Source organism: Physeter macrocephalus, chromosome 4 (assembly GCF_002837175.3).
Source record: "Physeter macrocephalus isolate SW-GA chromosome 4, ASM283717v5, whole genome shotgun sequence".
Classification (NCBI taxonomy): Eukaryota; Metazoa; Chordata; class Mammalia; order Artiodactyla; family Physeteridae; genus Physeter; species Physeter macrocephalus.
This window is the reverse complement of record NC_041217.1, coordinates 126416300-126438914: the sequence shown is the minus strand read 5'-3', so window position 1 is coordinate 126438914 and position 22615 is coordinate 126416300. Positions and strand designations below refer to the sequence as shown.

Below are 22615 nucleotides of genomic sequence, written 5' to 3'. Positions count from 1 at the left end.
ATTTTAGCAAATTTATACTTTCCTTAACAGCTTTCAGAATTTGCAAGCTAAACAATTTTTTAAATAACAAGATCTTCTTTACTAAGAAGCTATCAAGTATCTTGCCCTTATTCTGATTAGAGAGAGGTAAGTGGTAAAAAAAAATTTTTTTTTAATACTTCTAATTTCACAGCTTCCCAGGAGGTAGGGTGATTTAATCTGTACCTGGAAGTAAACTTTTCTTTTTTTTAAACTTATATGTTGACCTGAAAGTGATGGCTTAGATCAGGGGTCAGCAAACATTTTCTGTAAAGGACCAGATGTTTTAAGCTTTGTGGGCTACACACATCTTTGTAGAATAATTTTTAATCCTTTTAAAATGTAGAAGCCATTCTTAGCTCAGGAGCCATAGAAAAACAGGCCACATGCTGAAATCTGTTGACCCCTGGCTTAGACATAGCACTTATTTAAATGATACTCATTACTCATTTCCAATGTTAGTAATGATTTCAATAATTATATCCTAATCACTTTCTGAAATTAAGCTTATCCTTTAGGTTACCTTTCCCTATATTACTGATCTAATGAATTCCTCTCAGCTTGACATATTTCAATCACTTCTCCATATTTGTCTAACTTAGATCAAGTAAGATTCTGAAGCTGAGAGAACATGTCATAGGTAAACCCAGGCCGAGCAAAAAATCATTGAGCCCCAATTTCTGAAAGCTGCCACTTAACATACAGCTCAATGATAAAACCTGATAGTTTTACAATGTTTATAGATTATCTCACTAATTAGTAGATCTGAAAATTTGACTAGGGGGATTTTACTGCCTTGTTACTACTGTAAAGCATTCTAGTCATCACGTTCTGGGCTTTCTCCAGTGAACCTGGAGATCTGGCTTGTAAGTGTTCCGACTCCCTAAACATTTATTTACACGTTAATCTCAGCAGAATTACAAATGTCTGCGTTAGAATCTATTTTCTAAGCATTTATTTACTTTCTTTACAAAGTAGAACTACAGGTATCTGAGAGCCTGAGAATTTGCTTTACCAATTACTTCAACATTGGGATACAGATGTCCATTAGTATACCTGATATGATCTTACCTTAAAGTCAAAATCATTCCCGTTCTAGTAGCTCCACATTTCTAAGGTTTTTTTTAGCCCTTTACTATTTGTTGGTTCTTTCCATATAATGCTAGTGCTCTTAAAGATATATTTTAAAAATCCAATATACCGTATTCAGACTTTCTATGCAACTCACTAACAGCATAACAAAATTCTTCTATTTCAGGACAACCATCTATAGCAATTTGAAAAATAACACAATCAAAATGAATACTTAATATTCTCCCTCCACACCCACACCAACAAGCCCCAAATTGTATTTACAACTCGAGATATGTCCTGCCTCCACTTTTTAAATAAAACTGAGTAAACTTAGACGTATAGTGCCTAGCGACACATTTAAAAATCTTTCATAACTCCGCACAGGTCTCAAAACATTTAATTATAAAAAAAGAGACCTTATCCCAATCATCAATGCAAACTGGAAACATGTTAATAAAAAATATAAGCTCTGGCATTATTTCCATTTAAAAGCATCAAGATAAAAGTTCATTAGAACATTCTATCAGCCACCAAAAAACAAATGACTCCCCCGACATTCAGTATGGCTAACCTTCACACTCAAAAACATGGTTTGCTAAAAAGAAATGCCAATTGTCTTGTCAGTCCTTGAAATTCATTTTACAAGAACTTTCTTATTATAATAATTAAAATAGGTATCCCTCCCAAATGTTGACAGCCTAGTTTAATAAACACCCCACATAAACAAAACCTAAGTTTAAAGAGGAAAAAAGAAATATTAGCATTACCCTTGGGGGTGCACACATAGGTCAGAAAACACATGACGATAAATGGGCTCCTATTTGATTGTTTTTATGACTTTTAAGAAGTGAGCATGAAAATAAAATCTTTATTTTCAGTTATTACCCACCAATAAGAGAAAGTTAGGTTCACAGTTTTAGCTCTTGACACAAAGTGAACTAGGAGGCAAATTAACATCCATCAGATACAACTAATGGACCAACTTTTAAAATCCAGGCTATCTTGAAAGCTTGCAACATACCAGATATTGCTGTGTATTCTCTAGTGACAGAATGCCAGCAATGGCTGACAATGAGTAGAACTTGTGATGGGTTTTTAATAGCAGTGTTTTTTTATATGTTGCTAGAAATCAGGAGGTTTATAACACATTCATGTCCAGAAATGAGTTAAGATACTTCAAAGTCTAAACACACTTATGTATGAGTGTGTTTAGGAGTGTGTATGTTGCAATCTCAAGAGGGGTAATAGTCCATATGGACTAAATTAATACTTGCCTCTGGGTAGCAGGTATGTTTGTAAATATAAAATTATGTTAAACATTAGCACCAGTGCAGAACATGCTCAGCATCATAAGATCCAAAACACCAGCACAAGTTTATCCATCATTAAAAAAAACCAATTACCTCCTTCCTAAGATGTCAAACTAGTAGGTAACTAGGTTAATAAATCTAATCCCAAAGAACAACTCTTGTACTGTACAATTTCTCATTTAGAAGTATAGGGGAGAACTAATCAGCTAAACAGACATTTTATGATTTCAACTCTTAAATCATAAAGTATTTTAAAAACTGGACATTACCATACATAGATAGAAAATTACTAATAATAGTGACAAAAAGATCTTCAAAACTGTAAATAAAACCCCTTTCCTGTTTATCAATAAATGTTGCAGAAGACTTTAAAAAAAAAGATCCTAGAAAGCCTGTTTATTGATTATTCTCTCCATGTACGTTTTAGTCAGCGGTGATGCTCTCGATCAAGAAATCCATTATTAACCTAATTTTCTAACGGAGGAAGAGGTAAAAGATACTTATCACCTTCTGTGGAATCTATCAACTTAAGACCAAAATGAATAGCAATATAGGAAATTCAGAAACAGTAAAATTTTTGGTTTGTATTTCATGGATGGTGCTGCTGTTCCAACCTTATAAAGTAAAGCTGTCTGCTTTCCAAATTCCAAAAATTAACATACCCCCCCCCTTACCATACTAACCAGTGCCCTTTGGTTTCTTTAGAACAAGGGTTGAAGGGTTGATTATGGATGTACAATTTTGATTTGGGACCTTTCACACATACAAATCATACTGAGCGGCCACTTACTTTACAGAGCAGTTTAAATATTATGCATTAGCCAAATTAACTTGTTCCACCCACCCTATTGGAGGAGGAAAAACCCAACACCCATAAAACTACTTCACTTGACAGTATGTGTCTATCAACAATAAGTAGCTTAAACAACTTTCACCAGTAAGGTGTCTAGATTGGTTTTTAAAACGGGAAAGTGACATATTTTAAAAGTAAATGTAATTGAAATTGTGAATCAATTATAAATTGAACCTAATGAACCATGCAGGAGCAAGGGTTAATAAACCAATGTGCTTTGAATTTGTTCAAGTACTGGTATTTCTGTATATAAAGATTTAGCATATATAACAGCTATCATGAGAAGTGAAAAAAGACCTTATCCCCAGAAATGAAAATATTAAAACTAAGTTAAAATACATAAAGTAGTTAGTATTCCACACAGCATAAAATTTGACAATCAAAGTTTACATGTCCCAGTTGACCATGTGTGAAAATGCAAAGCAGGTATTAAAACTGCTATTATGTCCAATATTTAAAACCAGTTTGTAATAGGGGGAACATCTAAATCCTTAATTAAAAAACACAAATGAAGTGAAAGCTTTAAACTGGTACACACTGTTCACACCTATATTTCAAGTTTGGAAATGCATATTTGCAAGCAGCAATACAAAAGTATTCATGAAGAATGCATAATCTCTGAAAATTATGAAAACATCCCCGCTACCAATACATTTCCTAAATACAAAACTGACTACCATATTGTTACTTCTGTGTAGCAGGAGAAGTTCATTTTCAAAACAGATAAAATTCAGTCTTTAGGTGTGAATGGTATGAATGACAGTCTTTTTTTTTTTTTTTTTTTTTAAATTTCTTAGTCGTTTGGGATCCTTAAGCATGCAAGCCTCAAAGAGGAGGGTCCACAAGGAACCAGGGTTGTCTTATGGCATCCAGTTAAGCCAGAGCTGGGAATGCCTCTGGGTCATCCACATCAGGAGCAGAAGCACTTGACTGAAAAGGAAACAGAAGCAAAATTAAAGATTTTCAAATCTTATTAATATATTTCCAGTGTCTACATTTAGACACAGAATTCTAAAAAAAACTTAGTTTTATTACAATAAGCAAAATATGTCAAAGCTTTTACTTTTGAAAGGCAAAATTATGGATCAGAATAGGACTACAGTGGGGGAGAGACTGGGATTGATTGACATATATACACTACTATATATAAAATAGATAACTAATAAGGACCTACTGTATAGCACAGGAAACTCTAGGCAATACTCTGTAATGACCTATATGGGAAAAGAATCTAAAAATGAGTGGATGTATGTATAACTGATTCACTTTGCTGTACACCAGAAACTAATACAACATTGTAAACCAACTATACTCCAATTTAAAAAAAAAAAAAGAATAGGACTACAAATATTTGCAATGAGCCTTGTCCTGAATTTCTATTAAGATCTCAGAAAATTCCCTAGTAACAGCATGGGTTATTTTTCTAATAAATCACACAAGTAGATTCACACAAGGTATGTATGTGGATTCTTACTCGGTTGTTCAGTATCCTTTTATTTTCCCCACTTGCTAAATAAGAATGGTATCAATGTGAAAGCAGGCTAAGAAACCAATTACAGTTATTTAAGCAGCACATTCATGGCTATTTACAGTCAAAATACATATTTTTACACAACAAAGTACTGAAAAGATCCATATACACAATGCCTTTAAAAAGAACCCATGTCACAGAGAAAGAAATAAAAACAAAATATCACTACATTGGTATGGGTGACCATAAAATCTAGGATATTAAGTTACCACTATAATCAAACATTGGCAGACTCAGTCAAGCAGATGGGTCCCCCAATTTGCGTATCAGGTGTTGAGAATTCAGGAGGACATTATGGTTGTTTCCTAGGTAGACCATAAGAGACAACAAACTAACCCAAGTTATCTCTAATACTTTAGTAATATCTAGTCATTAAAACCATGGACTTTGGCATCCAACAGATCATTTCAAATCTACCAATTACTAGGGCTTCTAGCAAAATATTTCAGAAGAATGTTTTTTGTCACACTTAGTGCAAAGCAATGGAGATTACAGAAAATAGGACACAAATGAATCCCAACTTACAGAACAGCTCTCATGAACAAAAAACAATCAGTCAATGCCACAAAACTATACAAAGGACACAAAGGTTTTATTAAGCTGAGCCCTAAAAAGCAGTGAAGATTTGTCAAGGCAAAGTAAGTATTTGGCATTTCAGGCAGACCTTACCAAAGGCCAAGAATTACCTTGGTTCCCTTCACCTGAATTTCATCTTCTGTAAAATGGTGGGGGTTTTGTTTGTTTTTGTTTTTTGAGCACAGTACCATAACTGGCACCAGATAAGTACTCAATGAAGGGTGGTAAACTTAACTACTGGCAGCTCTATTCAGTCATGTAAGTGCTTTAAACAAAAAATATAACCTAAAATGCAGTTTCTTAAAGGCATGCATGTCAACCTTTTTCTTCTTCGACTTATGTCCCCAAAAGGACCTAGGGCACTGATTTATGGAAAGAGGTCCTCGAATTACTTAAAAGGGTAAAAGAAGCCTTAAAATTACCTTGTCAGTCCTGATGCCACGGTTTGGACGTCCACCACGCCCACGGCCACCTCGTCCTCCCCTGCCACCACGTCCTGGGCGGCCAAGGTCTCCAAAATTGATCTCCAGCTGAGACGTTATATCATTTGCTGGCTTCCGGAAATGGTGATCCATAACCGAGTCTTCAGCATGAGCCTAAAAATTTAAGTGAAGGTCACTGGGTGATTAATAGAAAAGTAATGTTGCACACCTCTAAATAATGAGTTTTCTCCTAAAAAGACCAAAAATCCAACCTGCACTTTGTGTGAAAAAATATAGTAACACCTCTACAGGTAATAAGTAAGCTTTGGGATCAGCTACAGTAATCTATGAGGAATAACTCCTTTCACTTTTCTCTATTTCATATTCCCTTAACTTTAAATTATAGATGATATTAGCAAGTCTTGATTAGAGGTATAATCACAACTATTCAAGTGGCTGGGCCCCATCTCAAACCTATTGAATCATCATCTTTAGCAGTGAAGTATGAATAAGTACATTTAAAATATGCCCTTCAGATTAGCATTCCAATGAGAACCTCTGAGGAAGACTTAGGACAGACGGTATATATTTCTATTAGAGATATTACTGAATATGTAAGTTTTAAAGAGAACTTTTGCTCTATACTCTTCCAACTATGACTTGGGAAAGAAATTATATATCAACTTCTCAAAATGCTTTTCTGTTCATATTTAACTATGTGTTCTTCCATATAAATTGGAGAACTACAAATTCAAGTGAAACACGTTACATAAGAAAGGAACCTTGAAAAGCTGTGCACAAATAAAACCATGCCTTAAATTTACCACAGGAACCTTCTTAAAAATGAAGTCATCATATTTGTGAAACCCAGATCCTAAGCTACATAATGGACTCTGCAAAAAAAGGCCAGAGAATTTTATACTGCTTAATGTCTTATCTCTTTTGTATGCTTGGGGTGAATGGGTTTTAATCTTCTAGTTAGAAACTTCTCATACTAATTTAAAGTATGTTTTAATTTTTTCTAAATACACGTATAATCCTCTTTTCTGAAGGGATATTTCACTCTTTATAAATAGCTTGTAATATTACAACTGTTAATAATTACCCCTTTTAAGTACAAATAAATTTTGTATTTGTATACAGATTTTCATTCCTTTAATCATCGAATACCCAAATTAAATGTCATCCCTTTATGTCTTCCTGTAGGTTAAATTTAAAGGCAATAGAAGATTCTTTTTAAAATATTAATTATAAAGGAGCATAAAATCACTAGCAAATTAAAGTCAATGGTATATGTCTCTGATTTTAAATGTTAGCTATTGCAAAGCAATGATATCAATTTATCAATTAAAAGCATTTATAGATTTCCAGGGCACAGAAGCAAAAAAACTTAAGTTGATATACTACTGAAAACATCTTGAAGGTTTTACTATAATAATAAAGAGGAAGCCTGGATGTTCAGGTTACATCCCCAACCTTCAAGTTAACTAGTAGGATAAATTTACAAAGTTTTTTTTTCTAGAGCACTGTATGACAACGAGGAAATAAGAGCTCTGGTCTCAGCTGTCAATAATTCAGTTCTCCATTTCTCAAAGTTTCTTTCTTCCCCTAACTACTTCATATTTGTTGTGAAGATGAAGATAAGTAAAAGAGAAAGAGTACTTAAAGCATTGTATACAACAAACTTGAAGACCTATCATACCGATCTTCCTCAAATTACAATGGTGTTGCATCCTGATAAAACCTGAATATCTTTAAAGTCCAAAACACATTTAATACACCTAACTTACCAAACATCACAGCTTGGCCTAGCCTACCTTAAATGTGCTCAGGACATTTACATTAGCCTATAGTTGAGCAAAATCATCTAACACAAAACCACAAAGCCTATTTTATAATAAACTGTTAAATATCTCAGTATTGAAACTGAAAAACAGAATGGTTTTAAGTGCATCAGTTGTTTACCCTCATGATCAGAAGGCTGACTGGGAACTGCAGCTTGCTGCCGCTGCCCAGCATCACAAAAGAGTAGCGAGTACTGCATATTCAGCCTGGGAGATCAAAATTCAAAATTTGAAGTATGGTTTCTACTATATGTGTATTGTTTTCACACCATTTTAAAATCAAAAAGCCAAAAAGTTCTAAGTTGGGGTCAATCTGTATTCAAATGATGAGGCCATATATGCCAGTAAAGCTGGATTTCATGTACATACATCACAAAGGCAGCATAACTATAAGGGTCCAAACATATAAAAGTGGCTTGATAATGAAAATGTCCTGATTTCAAGGTTATTCATCACCAATTTCACATTTTATAATTTTCTAAAATTTCTAATTATATACATCACCTTGTGTAATAGTTATTTCTTAAAAGCTCAATGTAAAATAATACTTAAAGCTGGGACACCTAACCTGATGTCTAAAAAATGCATGAAGAGGCTTCGGGGTATTAATGATAATAATGATACAATATATCAAAACATTTTATATCTATGTGTCTTACTCTGGAGAAAAGTTCCGTCGGGACCCTAAAAAGGTCATGAATAATTGTCTCCAAGGTGCCAAAGTAAATCTCTTTCACATTAACCTAAACAGTTTAATAATTAGTTCCAGTGAACAATCTCCCCAAAGTGAACTTTCATGGTTCTTTAAATAAAGAATTCTCTTTGTTTTACATAGATATGCAACTTTGTCTGCAAGAACTACAAAACAATAACCAAAAGCATTCTAATGAAGGAAGATGTTTTTTCTTCCCTACAGGAATTGACACTTAAGATAATATCCTCATTTATACTACCTTCATGAAGTCAATGTTTAAAAAATCATCTCCAAACCTCTATTTTACTTAAAAATATTTCCAAATTTGTTTCACAGATTTTTTTGTTTAGAAAATTAAAATGTGGATTTTATTGAATCTTTTTATTACAGGTTGCCTTCATAACATTTCAATTTAACTTTGTGACTAAAATCTCATACTTACACAAACCCTAAAAGGATACAGCAGTGGGATTTTCCTCTAACAATGTGTCCCAAGGCTTAAATAGAAGCTACCAAATCAAAAGTCACACACGTTTTTCTCAAATATTTTCATTAGTTTCCTTGTTTCCTAAGGAAAGGAACCTCATAAATTCATTCTCTGGTCTTTACAAGACATCACTCCTCAGTAAAGAAGGATAATACCATTTACTAAAGATTCCTGGATATTATATATGGCATACGCAGACAGTTTCCCACATAAAAATGCCAACCGCCTAACCTAATACAAGTCTTAATGACTCCCAGTTAGGTAACATTTTTAAAATTACACAAATCTGAAAGAATAATTTCTTAGACTATATGATAATGCAGTTTACTTTCCTCTTGGGGCAATTTATCTGCCTCAGATAATCCTATGTAAAACTTTTCTTTTTTTTTTTTATTGCGGTACGCGGGCCTCTCACTGTTGTGGCCTCTCCCGTCGTGGAGCACAGGCTCCGGACGCGCAAACTCAGCGGCCGTGGCTCACGGGCCCAGCCGCTCCGTGGCATGTGGGATCTTCCCGGACCGGGGCACGAACCCGTGTCTCCTGCATCGGCATGCGGACTCTCAACCACTTGCGCCACCAGGGAAGCCCAAACTTTTCTTTTTTATAAACAGATTACCCACGTGAAGTTTTAACACAAAAATTGTAAACGAAATTCAAGACATCTGAACATTTTCAAACACCACAAAACTTCATTTTACCTCTTCACTCTTTGACTTATGAAGAACAAAGCCCTTCTTCCACTGCCCATCAGCACCTTCATTTGGTTTTCGGATATTAAATTCTACTTTTGCCCGGTCCTTATTTTGAATAGCCTTCCACTCATCCAAAGTCATTTCTTTTGGGCCTTCTTCCTTTACTTCTTCAACTTCATTCTCCCTGTGTGAAAATGTTTTAAGTTTTACACGTGGTAAGGGGGCTTATAAAATCATATAACTTACAATTATAAGTAAGGAAGTTAATCTTGGCTGGTTGGTAATCTTCTAGATTACCCAAGGACAGGAGAATCAAATTTTCTTTGTAACCCCGTGGCTAACATGTGACTTGGCAGAGACCAGGAATCCAATGTTTGTTGAATTAGTGAAAGCGTGGATAACTAAGGAACATACAATTCATCTTCATAAACTCTTAAATGATCATCTATCAGTAACACAATCTTGAACTGGCTATATCAAACCTAGAACACATTTTTTAAAACCATACTACTGTTTTTAAAACTTACACTACATGATTAAAATCGCTGACCTAACTTCTCCTAAAACACATTTTTTTATTTCCATAATTTTCCACAATACATAATTTATAACATATATGAAGGTAATCATCTAGGACATCCATGAGCAACCAAGTTTCATATTCTAGAATATAAAAGAACTGTTCCTCTATCCTTTATTTAACACTTAAGGCAAATCTTTAATTTCTACAAATCCTAACTTTATACACTCCAACTTTCAAACCAATCGGTATATGAAAAGGAGACTAGTTTCACTAGTAATGGAAGTTTCTACAAAATACTGGTTCCAATGCTTAACACCTAATTAGTTATTTCTAAATATAATTCTCAGGCTATAACTATTACATATTATCCCTTTCCCTTTTTACAGAAACAAAGCATGGGCCTAGGAATCCACTATTTAATCTCAATTTCCAATTGTCACCAAACAAGTTGTTTGCTATTTTGGGAGCACTGCTTCTTTCCAAAGAGAGCAGGTGATTCAGTTAGCCCTGCTCAAATATCTCCTGTCTGTGCTACTCTTTACGGTTTGACAAATCCCACCTTAAAACTTCTCAGACCAAGCTTACACTGAATTGATGAGATCTAGACTGTAAAGTCCAACCCTGTCAGTTTACAGATCAGAAAACTAAAGATCGAAAAAAGGTCCTAGCTACGCCTAAGTTGTGCCACAGCCAAGAAAAGAACTCAGCATACCTTATTATATCATGAAACCATGACACCTACCTTCAAGGGTTGTTGTAAGGATCAAATGAGACAAAACAGAAGCTCTAGAACTATACATAAGCTAATCAAATTCAGCCAAAGCTGTTTCTTAAATTTACACATGCACATGCAAGACATAATACTATGTTCAGATTCTCCCCTATTCTGGAGTAAGACTAGAGCCTGCTCTAATGTCATCATCATGGTCTTTAGACCTTATACCCCCAACTTTAGTCCTGGGAACTGAGCTAAGGATTTGCTTCCAATACCCTATCAATAACATCCTTTCCTTCTGGTAAACAGTTATAATCTTGTCAGATTACTCTTAAAGTGAGTTAAACATGGATTCTTCATTAAGGGAACAACATTTATGTTGAGCTTTGTAAAGTACTTAACGTTACGTAAGGTTCATCTATCTCACCTATCACAATTTCATTGTTTACCACACAAAATTAAGACTCCATAGTTTCATATAAATGAATTTATATTACCAAGTTCTACACATCACTTAACACCATGTATTTTTATCTACTCTCTCCAATAGTAAATTGATTATTCCTTATTCAAACAAATCCACAAAACATGATTTTCCAATCATTAATAGTGGTTCACTGTAAGAACAATTCTTTCTGGAGAAAAAGAAAAGTTTAGAAAAGCATTGCCTTCCTAAATGATTTGAATATGCCGATTAAGAATTACTGACCTAAATAATCTGTAATGCAAGACTTTAAACCACATACTGAAAGAAATGCCTGGTATATAACTTCTGCTTGTATTGATGGAAACCAGAGGAAGGCATTAAATTATTTCTACTAGCATAACTTGAGTCTTTAAAACTCTCCCACACCCTTGAACAATTTCAAAACCGTCTTCTAGTGAACTGACAACATATTCTGGTGCTTGTTCTCCTCACACATTTTAAAACAAGCCAATAATGCTATGTTCCAAATTCTATGTTGATGGGAAAAAAAAAACTTCAAGGAGATGGAGGAACTAATTTTAAAATGGTCATGTTTTCTCATTTTAAACTGTATTAGAATAAAATTTGTACAGTTACATAAAGTCCAAAGTACTTTGAACTATGAGTTCCAAATATTTCTCAGGTTAAAACAGCTATTTTTGTGCTTAGGGTTAACAGGATTTACTAAAATACATATCTTCCGTATCTTTTTAAGATTGACAATGGTAACTTCAAATAGAAATAACCATTTCTATTTGTCAAACCATTAGAGCCCAACATATACATTTGTAAAGCACTCCTTTAAATACTATCTGAGGGAACGGAGTACAATAAAGTCTCTCCTGTTAAAAAGCAAATGAATAACAGCATTAAGCGTACAGGTTGTTTTCTTGTTAAACCCCAAACATTTCAATGCTCGAGCATTACCGCTACTGTACACACAAATCACTTACTTATTTTCAGTGTCCGCAACTGGATGTTCTTCACCTTCAGGTGTTTCCTCAGTCACATTTGATTGCTCCAAGTCACTGCAATTATAAGATATTGGTTTCTGAATGTATTTGGGGGACTCTCTAAGGAAAGAAAGAAAAAAAAAGGCATCTAGGTCCATTTACATGTAGCTGAAAGTCTTCACAGAAATATTTTAAAATTCTCACATTCCCAATGTCTTTTCCTACTAAATTTACTCCCCAGTAGACCACTAAGAGAAAATAATTTAAAAATGTATACTGATCCAAGTTATAGCTCAAGTACATTACTCAAAAAGTAGTATGACAGCAGTTCTAAAATAAAGCCTTACTGGCTTTTCAAATTTCTGTCATCACCAAAGGGGTCAATAGCTAGAATAAGAACTATTAAATAAGAAACATACAATAACATAATACCCAAATAACCTCAAAATAGGATTTCAATAAAAGCTATATATCCATATGAAAAGAAAAATTAATATCACATATTTTTGAAACGTAGAAAAACTGGTCATTTGATACATTATAACCCAAACATATCCAAAAAAGCATTATCTTGTAAGGAAGTAGCTCTGAGATAAGAGCATCCATCCTTGTCCCAGGGACAAGTAAAAATTTAATGGGCAAACCTCTAGTAAGGTATAAGATCAATTTTATTAGAAGTATTTATTTTAAAAAACCAGAATACCAACGTTAATTCATCTTTGACAGTTCCCCAGTTGTGAGATCCGCTACCTCCACGCTTGTCCTCATGCTTCAGGCCACTGTAATGTGAAAAAGAACTAACAAAACTGAGTTAACATAATACTCTTTAGTTCTAGAAATTCAAATTTTGTTTTATTAAAGAAGTAGCTTCAAATATAAAAGTATAATAAAAACCAATATAAGACTTACGATCTATCACTTCCACTATGCCTATCAAATTCACGTTTGCCACGAGAATCAAAGCCATCTCCCCGGCCCATTCCTCGTCCACGACCTCCTCGACCTCTTCCAAGACCACCACGGCCTCGGATAGGCCGGTCAATAATCGGTCTATAACAAATAAAAAAATATTATATACTTCTAAGGTTTCTGGTAAAAAGAAGAAGGGAAATTCAAAGGCTCAAAAATGCAGGAACATATTTACTGGCTCATATCCCAAAGGAAATCAAAACTAGGAAACTCCCCAACGTAAGAAAATTACTTTGACATTCTCTAAAACTTTACTACTAATGCATATACTTCTTCATTGTTACTCATTTCACATTATAATCTAGTAAAACTGCTATTCACCAATATACATAAAAATTAAAATAAACACATGTAACCTTCATAACTGAAGTTTCATTACAAGAAATCTAAGTTTGAATACTAAAAACTGTTACCAAAATGTCCTAAGAATAACAACACACACACTTACATGTTTCCCGAGAAAAACTGATAAAATTAACTAGCCACACTGCTTCCTGGAAATTATGCTCAATTTATCTGTGTTAAGATGTAACTCTATAAACTGACAAAACATGAAGAGATTAAGAAACAATCTTGCCTATCAACTGAAAATTCTCCTCCTTCACCCTTTTCTTCAAGTGGCTTTTCAAATCGTCTTTCACGAGGTGGTCGCCTTTCTGGTCTCCTATCAATTATCTTCCCTTCACCCTGAAGTTGTTGATCAGGTCTTCTTCCAACACGTCTTATTCCTAAAATGATTTTTAAAAACCCACGTAAGCAAATTATTTTTTGCAACACAAAAAATTAGGCCTAGACTGTTAAAAGAAAAAAACAAAAATTTACTCTTTAAGTCCACTAACCAGCACTTCCCACTGAAAAAGGCTAACACTGGGCATCTCTAAAGTGTAACAAAGTACGTCAAAAAAATTCCTATTTAAATAAACTTGTTTCAAACTTCCATTCAGTTTGCCAAATCATTTTTTCCCCTAAATTATTCTCTATAACTGACCTGGAAGTCATTTGGGTAGCCATTATTTCTCTCACTTTTCAAGATGCCAGTCTCTTAATTTAAAATTCTAAATTTAAAGAAATTTTAAGCAAATGATACATTTTGGTTTTAAAGATACCAAAGATAACACCCTTAGCCATACATAAATAATAATCAAGCAAACCAACACAATCACCAGGTAAAGACCCTCAAAAAAAACCCCAGTGAAGACATTATTTTATTTTATATAATCTGGAGGGGGAAAAAAAGAACAACAGAGTAAAAAGACTGATGATTCTATGAAATTACAAAACTGAAAGGAAAACAAATGGCATTTAAGATTACATCTCTGATGGATAACAAGGTCTTACAGTAGAACATGGGGAACTATTGATATATTCAATATCCTGTGATAAACCATAATGGAAAAGAATATATTAGAAAAAAATATATATATATGTATAATCGATGAATCGTTTCACTGTACGGCAGAAACTGACACAATATTGTAAATCAACTATACTTCAATAAAAAATAAATTAAAAAAAATTTTCTCCATAGTTGAAAATAGCTATTTAACGGGCAAAAAGTACCATCTTCCTCTCCTGTTGCAGTCTACATACACACACACACACACACACATATATATATATACATACATACCACACCTAACTTTTAAAATATACTGTTATGCAACCAACAGGAAATAGTCCACTTATTTTATTATTATGGAGATTTTTTTGGTTTGCCCTTTCAAGTATCTTCGTTTCCAAAGAATCTTTAAAAACCACACACACAAAAGGACCCCTTTTAAGCAAGACACAGAAATAAAAACTTGTGACACTAAGCGATGGCTGAAGCATTTACTGATTTCCCCCTTCATTCATTATTTTTCCTGTTAGTGTCAGAGGCCAAAAAGGCAACCAATATGCATTACTAGTAGCCTTAAAGATAACAAGTAGATTGATGGTTTAATTCATGACTAATATTTTAGGTATGCTCTAATTCCCAAACCACAATTTCTGACAAAGTCAAAAAGCACCTGAGGAATTGGTTTCACAAGAAATTAAGTTGGTTCACTCTGGTTCTTTCTAAGAAAGTGTAACACCACCAGGATGCCAATTGTTCAGCTGCCTGAAGCCAAAGTCAAACGGTAAACGTCAAACTCTTAAGTGAAATTTTAAGGTCCATTCCATATACTCTCAGGACAGACCAGAAATCTTAGATCTTACACCAAGGCATTTTAAATAAATTTCATCAGAGGTAGTGTATTAGGGTGGAGCTATGGAACCAGTCCTTATAATATCCAAGCCACACACCCAAATGAACAATGGCTTGCTTCCCCACCCCAATATCCAGTATCAGGCTTACAGAATCTAAAACACTTACAAATAAATCCACCCAATGACTGACATTTAAAAATGCAAGCATCTCTTCATTTTCACTAGATTCCAGGCTTCTAACATTAAAAAAACAAATGAGTAGATGGTGTCAATTCTCAAGTTCCTCAAATGGGCAAAAGACAAACTACAAAATTCAAAGAATATAAACATCAAACACACATCTAAGGCACGTCTAGGATTGTGCCAGGACCTCTATTCAAAGGCAAGGAACACATATCAGGTTAACAATCCATCCCACTACAAGAGGCAGGGACTTTGTTTACAGGTCTATCCTTCCCCAATGCCCAGAATTGACTGCTAAGGAGTAAGGACTCAAAACGATTTTTTTTTTCATTCAATATTTTTATAAGCTTGTGTTTTATGCAATTTAAGGTTAAGTGTGCCCTGAAATGCTGACCTAAGGAAAATGTTGATAGCTAATAATGGAAGTTTTCCCAAGGAAAGACTACTGAATGTTGAACTCGGTCCTGGTCATAAATTTATGAAATAAATTTTTAACTTTGTAATTTAAAATACTAGGTTCCCAGTAAGAGCTTATTTCAAAAATGGGCTTTATGATCAAAACATATGAGGGGTTTAAACCATGCTTTATGTTTAGAACATTCAAAATGGGTAAACACACTTCAGATTCCATTTTTTCATGTACTTTCTTTGGGTTAGTGTGATGAAGGAGGTAAACTTGAGCACAGTTTAAATAAATACACAAGCCAGTGTTCCTTAACATAGAAATTAGATTTATTACATTGTGCTACAGATTGCTATAAAACTTAGCTGAATGAATATTTAGCCTAAACGATGTATATACATGCTTTCTAATATTCCAACTTGTGCTTCCCTCCCCAACCTGTAATTTTAATACACGGTTTTATTTACCACCTAGGTTCTTCACCCCAAGCCTCACAAAGCTCTCTCTGTATTTTCTAAAAATTCTAAACCAAAACCTAACACAATTGTTTTGATTTTTAATTTAAATTAGTTGAATGTTATCAAATTCGACTAAAGCTAATGAGAACTTTCAGAAGCACGTGGCAAAATTTCAACTTTCAACACATAAAGGAAACCTTTAAGCTTCAAAGCTTAAGTCCTACACCTACTTACTACGGATCGTGTACACTTTTTCTAATCCCCCACTGTTTTGCTTTTTCATCCATCACAAAAGACAAACCAGTAACGAGTGAGAGTGCAAAAACCAAGTTCAAGACAATCCTGCGAAGTTTACAGTGACCTGGAAGCAACTACTAGCCGCCAATGAAATTCTGACCATGCTTCACGCACATGGGGAGAAAAAGCTGCACTCCAAAGGGCTCTGCGGCGGCTAACGCTGTGACAGCCTCGGCACTCTTTGCACCACGAGGCCCAGGCCAGGCCACGCCACATGAAACACTGCTTGCGGGGGGTCCGGCCCGGGGAAAAATATCGTGACCCGAGGACAAGCTTCAGGATTTCCTGCCGTCACCAATCTTCATTCAGAATTCCCGCTTCTGCTCAATCCAGGGTGGCCAAATTTCTCTCCCTCCCAACAGCCTGACGCACTCCAGCAAGTTATTAAGTTTGCAATAGTTGTGCGGGCGAGGGAGTAACGATAAAGCACAGGGGGCACCTAAAAGGGCACCTTGCTCCACAACATCCGATAGGCTCGAACGTAGGGGGGGCGTAGGTGGAAACTCCGACCCCCAGCTTTTCTCGGGGGTACCCCACGCCACCCTGGGACAAGACGGCAGAGCAGGAGCCTAAAAGACACAACCGCACCTCAGAGCGGCAGGCTGAGAGAGAGCTCTGAGCAGGAAGAAGGCGCGGAGGCCCCGCCATCCCGTTAACAACAAACGCTCCGAGAAAGAGCTCCCTTCCCCGAACCTCGGCCCATGCGCTCGCCCGCCAAGGAATCCGGCGGGAAGACAACAGCCTCGCAAGATCCCGACCACGCTCCTCCGCTCAGAACCTGAGGCGGGAAGGGGTGGCTCCAGGATCCTTGCAGGTGGCGGTTTGAACTTGGGACTACCACGCTCCCAGCACCTTCGCAGGACCTGGCTTTTGTCAGGCGGGGGAAACGCGGGGAAATCGGCGGCCAAGTCTCCTGCGGACCCTCGGAGCCCCCAGAAGCCAGTGGTAGCCGCCAGTCCCCTCGCTCCTTCCCTCCATCCCGGGTCTCCCCCACCTTCCACCACAGCTTTACCTTCTTTCTTAAGCGCCACAGGCGGCTGCGTCTCCTCCTTCTTGTCAACCACGCCGACGTTAGGGGGCAGCGGGTTCTTGCGGTCTTTCTGGGACTCTTTACGCAGCTGTTTGCCCGCCGCGTTGGAGTTTGTCTGGGCTGCGGCCTGAGCTGCGCTCTTGGCCCCAGGGCCCCCAACGCCGCCCCCGCCGGCTTCTTTTTTCTTGTTCTCTGCTGCCTTCAACACCTCGAAGGGGTCCGATTCGTCGTCAAATAACTGGTCGAATCGGTTGGTGACCACGCAGCCGAAGCCTTCCTGTAAGTGCCCAGGCATGATGGTGGCTCGGCGGCGCGTTCCTCCACGGATTGCAGCGGGCCGCGCCGAGCCAAGAGCGCCTGCTTCAGCTCTTCCCACAAGATGGCCGGGCCGAGAGAGGGGGGCCGTCTTCTCTTCCGGCGCCAGGCACACATCCGGGAGCGGCCAGCGCGCGCAGCACCATGGGGTGTGTAGGCCGAAGTCGCCTCTCCCGAGGCGGCTCCCAGCCCTAGGACTACAATTCCTAGAACACACGGCGCGACAACTCTTCGCGCGCGCCTCAGGGGCGGGACCTCACCGAGGGAGTGGAGCAGCAAGCTGAGGGAGGAGAAGAGCGGTGGTGGGCGGAGTCCTGCCACCTGCTCTCGCCACCCTTAAACTCTCCGGGTCTCGAGCTGCGCTGAAAACAGGAAAACGTGACGGCGTGTTTTGCTCGGGAAAGTTCTGAGCCTTCGCTTTTACGTCCCGCCTCTGGCCCAGGGCTAACTTTCCCCACCTGTCCGGGAGGTCAAGGTGACTACCAGTCTTACAAGTGGAGACTCATAAACTTCCAGGGCTGGCGGGTTGCTCACGAACGCAGGACCCGCTCTGTGTCAAGTCCCTAGCTGATCAGTTGCTGGAGTCGCCCTCCTGCAGCCCCAATAATGAATTGAGGCTCTTCTGTTTAATGTGAGGCGGAATACGCTTCCTCTCGCGGGGACTGAACTCGAGCAGCAGAATCAGCCCAAAAGACAAGTTGAACTGTCATATGTGAGTGTTGCGCTCTTTTCTTGTGTGAGGAATGCCGTGTTGCAACTAGTGCTTTAATTGAAGTAAACTGACTCTGCAACACTAGCCAGACAAGGCTGGGCAAGCCTCGAAAAGTTACTGTTTGTAGAAACACTTTCTAGAGTCAATCCAATTGTCCTTTAGTGGCTGGCAAGCCAAGGATTGGGTGTCAGTAAAAAGTGCTCAAGAAATAACATTTTAGAGCATCTGAATGTGTGGTGTGCTGAGAGGTGCAGTGAGGGGAGGAAAATAGTATCAGCGAATTAACTGTCATTACTAAAAGCATTGATATTAGTTGAGAATATTAAAGTCCATTAATGTAATAGAGTGTCAATGCGTATTCAGGCATATTTGGTAACGCTGTAAGTGTAAACGTATTATCATAATTTTAAAACCTTTTTCCATTAACACAAAATATAGAAAAATGCATCTCTATGTTCCAGGTGCTATGAATAACCTTAATGTCAACAACAACTTGTGAGGTAAGTGGTTTTCCCATTTCACAGATGAAACCATTTCAGAGGTGAAATGACTTACCACGTTCACATCTTTGTAAGTGCTAGTGCCAGGAGTTAACCCAGTCTTCTAACTCCACTCTGAGACTCTTGACATCAGCTCTTTAATCCAGACTCTGATTTGTGGTAGAAGTCAGTCAATATAAGTTAATTTACAGTATTTAATAAGATTTAAATATTGTTGCATGTCAGGCAGGGTATGTCACATGGCCAAATGGAATCTTATCGATTTCTGAGCAGAATTTAAATCAATTCCTTAACAGGGAAAATAAAAGTCATGTTACAAGCATGTGGCAGCAAGCCTAGTGGTTTTCTTACTTCTAAATCCAACCCCCATTCCTCAAAGTCACCTATTTCTCTGTCGCCTCAGTCCCTGCCACACACACTCCCATCTCACACAGAGACCCCACCTCCTTCCACGAGCTCTGGCTCTTATATCTCCTACCAAGACAAAGGACAAGGAGTGTTTGACTATACTCTTCATGCCCCTTTGAAAATAGCGCAAGTGCCATTTGGAAGATCTCCCTGCCTTAACAAACTCTTTCTCTTTACCAAGGGCTGTTAATATCTGCATCTTTGAGACATCTGCTACACCTCGTCCTCTTACCCCTTTCTGACCACTGCCACAACAATGTCAGGAGCTAAAACTTGATATTTTATTAGGTACCTGTTGCACTTTACATGTGTGATCTCATTTAAGCCTCACGGCAACTCTATGAGAAAGGTATTATTATTGCCTTTTTAAAGCGAGGAAAATGAAGCACAAAGGGACTAAGTAACTTACCCACTCCTACCACAGTCTGGGGGGTGGGGCAGGCCTGTCCTTAGTTGTTTTTTATCCTATGTACAGGTCTCTGATTTCCTCAGACAGATCTTTATGACCACCAAGCATTCTTACAACAAGAATACTTAAAGATATGCTACACGTAGGGAAATTGTATGGCTATGAATTTTTGAGTTTCAGTCATGCTCCTCAGGGAATTTATCTATTAATATAACGTAAAAATATGAATAAACGTTTGGAGAAAACGGGAAAAATTTGTAAGCACTTTCAACTTCCTCCTCTCCCTTTTGTCTCTCCTGGAATTTTGGTTAATCCAGGAACGTTTTAAAGCCCATTTTTAAAGTATACAAATAAAGCTCCAAATGCTAATTCTTTTACATCTCACAATCAATTTTATTTTATATGTAATTATTTTTGCAAATGTTTCCTTTCTTCTGAGAAGTTAAATTAGTCTTTAAAAATATTTAAAAGTTCCTGCTACTCTCAATAGAAAAAATATTGGCCAAATAAACCTCAAGAGAGAAGGAAAAGGAGACTTCTTGCAGACTGTTATTCAAATGAATGGCAGGAGTTGTAAGGTGACAAGGTATAAGATATCACTGATTAGAAATGTAGCCTAAAATATCAGCTCTCTGTAGCGATGCTTGAATCACATATTGTTCTCTGAAAAATACTTGTGCAACTTCACAGCCTTATCTATAGCAAGCTCTCTAGAGTTTTCTAGGAGTAAATGCTGAAAACTATCCAAATACCTTGATTAAATATCCAATATAGTTGCCTAATGTTAATGCAACTGAGAAATGGAATATTATACCTCCTTCCGGCCCTCACTTGTTTTTAGGATGCTAATACTTAGTTATCAACCACATTACAACTTGTTTTTTACCCATTTCTAAATAATCTCAAGCCTCTGTTACTAACTGTTGCTATATTATAATAGTAATTACTAACAAGGACTACAGTTTGAGCATTTGCTATGCACTTGACACTGTGCTGGATACCTTGCATGAGTCATTTCCTTTAATTCTCACAACAACATTATGGAGTAAATAATATTACTCTACTCCCCTTTTACACATGGGGAAACTGTGGTTAAGTGCCTCTCCCAAATTCACATTGCCTAGAAGAGTCCAGACAGTCTGATCTCACAGCCTGTTATACTTGTGAGTGGCATGATAAGAGAGAACAAAGTCTTTCATGGCTACCACCTGTAGCAAAAAAAAACTATTATTCTATTATAACACTTTGGGGACACTGGATACAGGTATCATATAAATGTAAAGAGAATCTGATTTTTAGTGTACTCTATATAATGCATTTTTAAAACAAAAGCAATAAGGTGGTTCTTATGAAGAAAAGAGCAAATCCACCATGTCTGAGTATGGAATGCTAAATATAATATTGCAAGTCTAGGCTCTTGCTAAAGTTAGGATATCAAAGCTACAAATAGAAATATTACACTCTCTATTTTTGTCACCTCAAACTTTCTTTGAAGGTTGATACTCTTGATTTTAAGCTTCCCTTCCTTTTTTTCCCCTACATTATACTCTTAAAAAAAAAAAACCACACATCTTTATTGAAACATAATTCACACACCATAGAATTCACCCATCTAAAGAGTACTATTCAAAAGTTTTTAGGATATTCACAGTTGTGCAGCTATTACCATTATCTAATTTTAGAACATTTTTATCACCCCCAAAAGAAACCCATACTCATTAACTGTCACTCCCCCATTCCCTCCACCCCCAGCCCTGGGCAACCACTAATCTACTTTCTGTCTCATAGATTTGCTTATTCTGGACATTTTATAGAAATGGATTCATGTGGTCTTTTGTGACTGGCTTCTTTTCACTTAGCATAATATTTTCTAACTTCATCCATGTTGTTGCATGTATCAGTACTTCATTCCTTTTTGTGAATAAATAATATTCCATTGTATAGATAGACTGCATTTTATTTATACATTCATCGGTTGATAGACATCTGGGTTATTTCTGCTTTTTGGCTATTATGAATAATGCTGTTATGAATATTTGTTTGCAGAACTTGTATGGACATATGCTTTCATTTCTTTTGGATATATATCTAGGAATGGAATTGCTAGGTCATATGGTAACTCTGTTTAACATTTTTAGGAGCCAGACTGTTTTCCAAAGAGCGTGCACCATTTTACAATCCCACCAACAATTATGAGGGTTCCAAATTCTCCATATCCTGTGTGTTTGTCTTTTGATTATAGCCATCCTAGTGAGTGTGATGTGGTATCTCATTGTAGTTTTGATTTGTATTTCCCTAATGGCTAATGATGTTGAGCATCTTTAACATGCTTATTGGCCATTTGTATATCTTCTTTGGAGAATGTGTATTTAGATCTTTGCTATTTTCTAACTAGTATATTTATTTTTTAATTATTGAGTTATAAGAATTCTTCATATATTCTAGATCAAGAGCCTTATCAGTTATATGATTTACATATTTTGTCCCAATTCTGTGGGCTGACTTTTCACTTTCTTGGTGGTATCCTTTGCAGCATAAAACCTTTTTAACTTGATGTGGTCTTTTTTTTTTTTTTTTTTTTTT

The 22615-nt window shown here is 36.7% G+C and overlaps 1 protein-coding gene and 1 long non-coding RNA gene across 27 annotated transcripts in view; one reads left to right on the top strand and one right to left on the bottom strand.

Moving 5' to 3' along the window:
* Positions 1–1940: 1940 nt before the first annotated feature.
* On the bottom strand, positions 1941–18113 carry SERBP1 (SERPINE1 mRNA binding protein 1). Of its 4 annotated transcripts, none has more exons than XM_007121993.4 (8): positions 17671–18113; positions 13705–13855; positions 13068–13208; positions 12866–12937; positions 12159–12233; positions 9508–9685; positions 5785–5958; positions 1941–4185 (listed from the first exon to the last, which is right to left on the bottom strand). In XM_007121993.4, exons 1-8 carry the CDS (start codon positions 17981–17983, stop codon positions 4129–4131), a joined length of 1161 nt encoding a protein of 386 aa, XP_007122055.1. In that variant the 5' UTR covers positions 17984–18113; the 3' UTR covers positions 1941–4128. The 4 variants fall into 4 exon arrangements, with proteins under 4 accessions (XP_007122055.1, XP_007122054.1, XP_007122053.1 ...); XM_007121992.3 differs by having other exon boundaries at positions 12866–12955; positions 17671–18095; XM_007121991.3 differs by having other exon boundaries at positions 12159–12278; positions 17671–18093.
* A 92-nt stretch (positions 18114–18205) lies between these two features.
* The window catches only part of LOC114486223 (uncharacterized), a 57852-nt gene continuing 53442 nt past the window's right edge, over positions 18206–22615 (top strand). For 19 of the 23 annotated variants that reach the window (XR_008617235.1, XR_008617250.1, XR_008617242.1 and 16 more), the window contains exons 1-2: positions 18206–18715; positions 19177–19215. This is a non-coding gene — a long non-coding RNA (uncharacterized lncRNA). The remainder of the gene's footprint in view (positions 18716–19176; positions 19216–22615) is intronic. The other 4 variants (XR_008617249.1, XR_008617247.1, XR_008617251.1 and 1 more) reach the window with 2 other exon arrangements.

Bases quoted from the DNA above. Each gene is read 5' to 3' on its own strand.
- SERBP1 (XM_007121990.4), bottom strand. From the start codon at position 17,983: ATGCCTGGGCACTTACAGGAAGGCTTCGGCTGCGTGGTCACCAACCGA. The intron at 13,856-17,670 runs GTAAAGCTGTGG...AAATCATTTTAG, and splicing joins TGTGGCGCTTAAGAAAGAAG to GAATAAGACGTGTTGGAAGA. The intron at 5,959-9,507 runs GTAAAATGAAGT...TTAAATTTTTAG, and splicing joins ATAAGTCAAAGAGTGAAGAG to GCTCATGCTGAAGACTCGGT.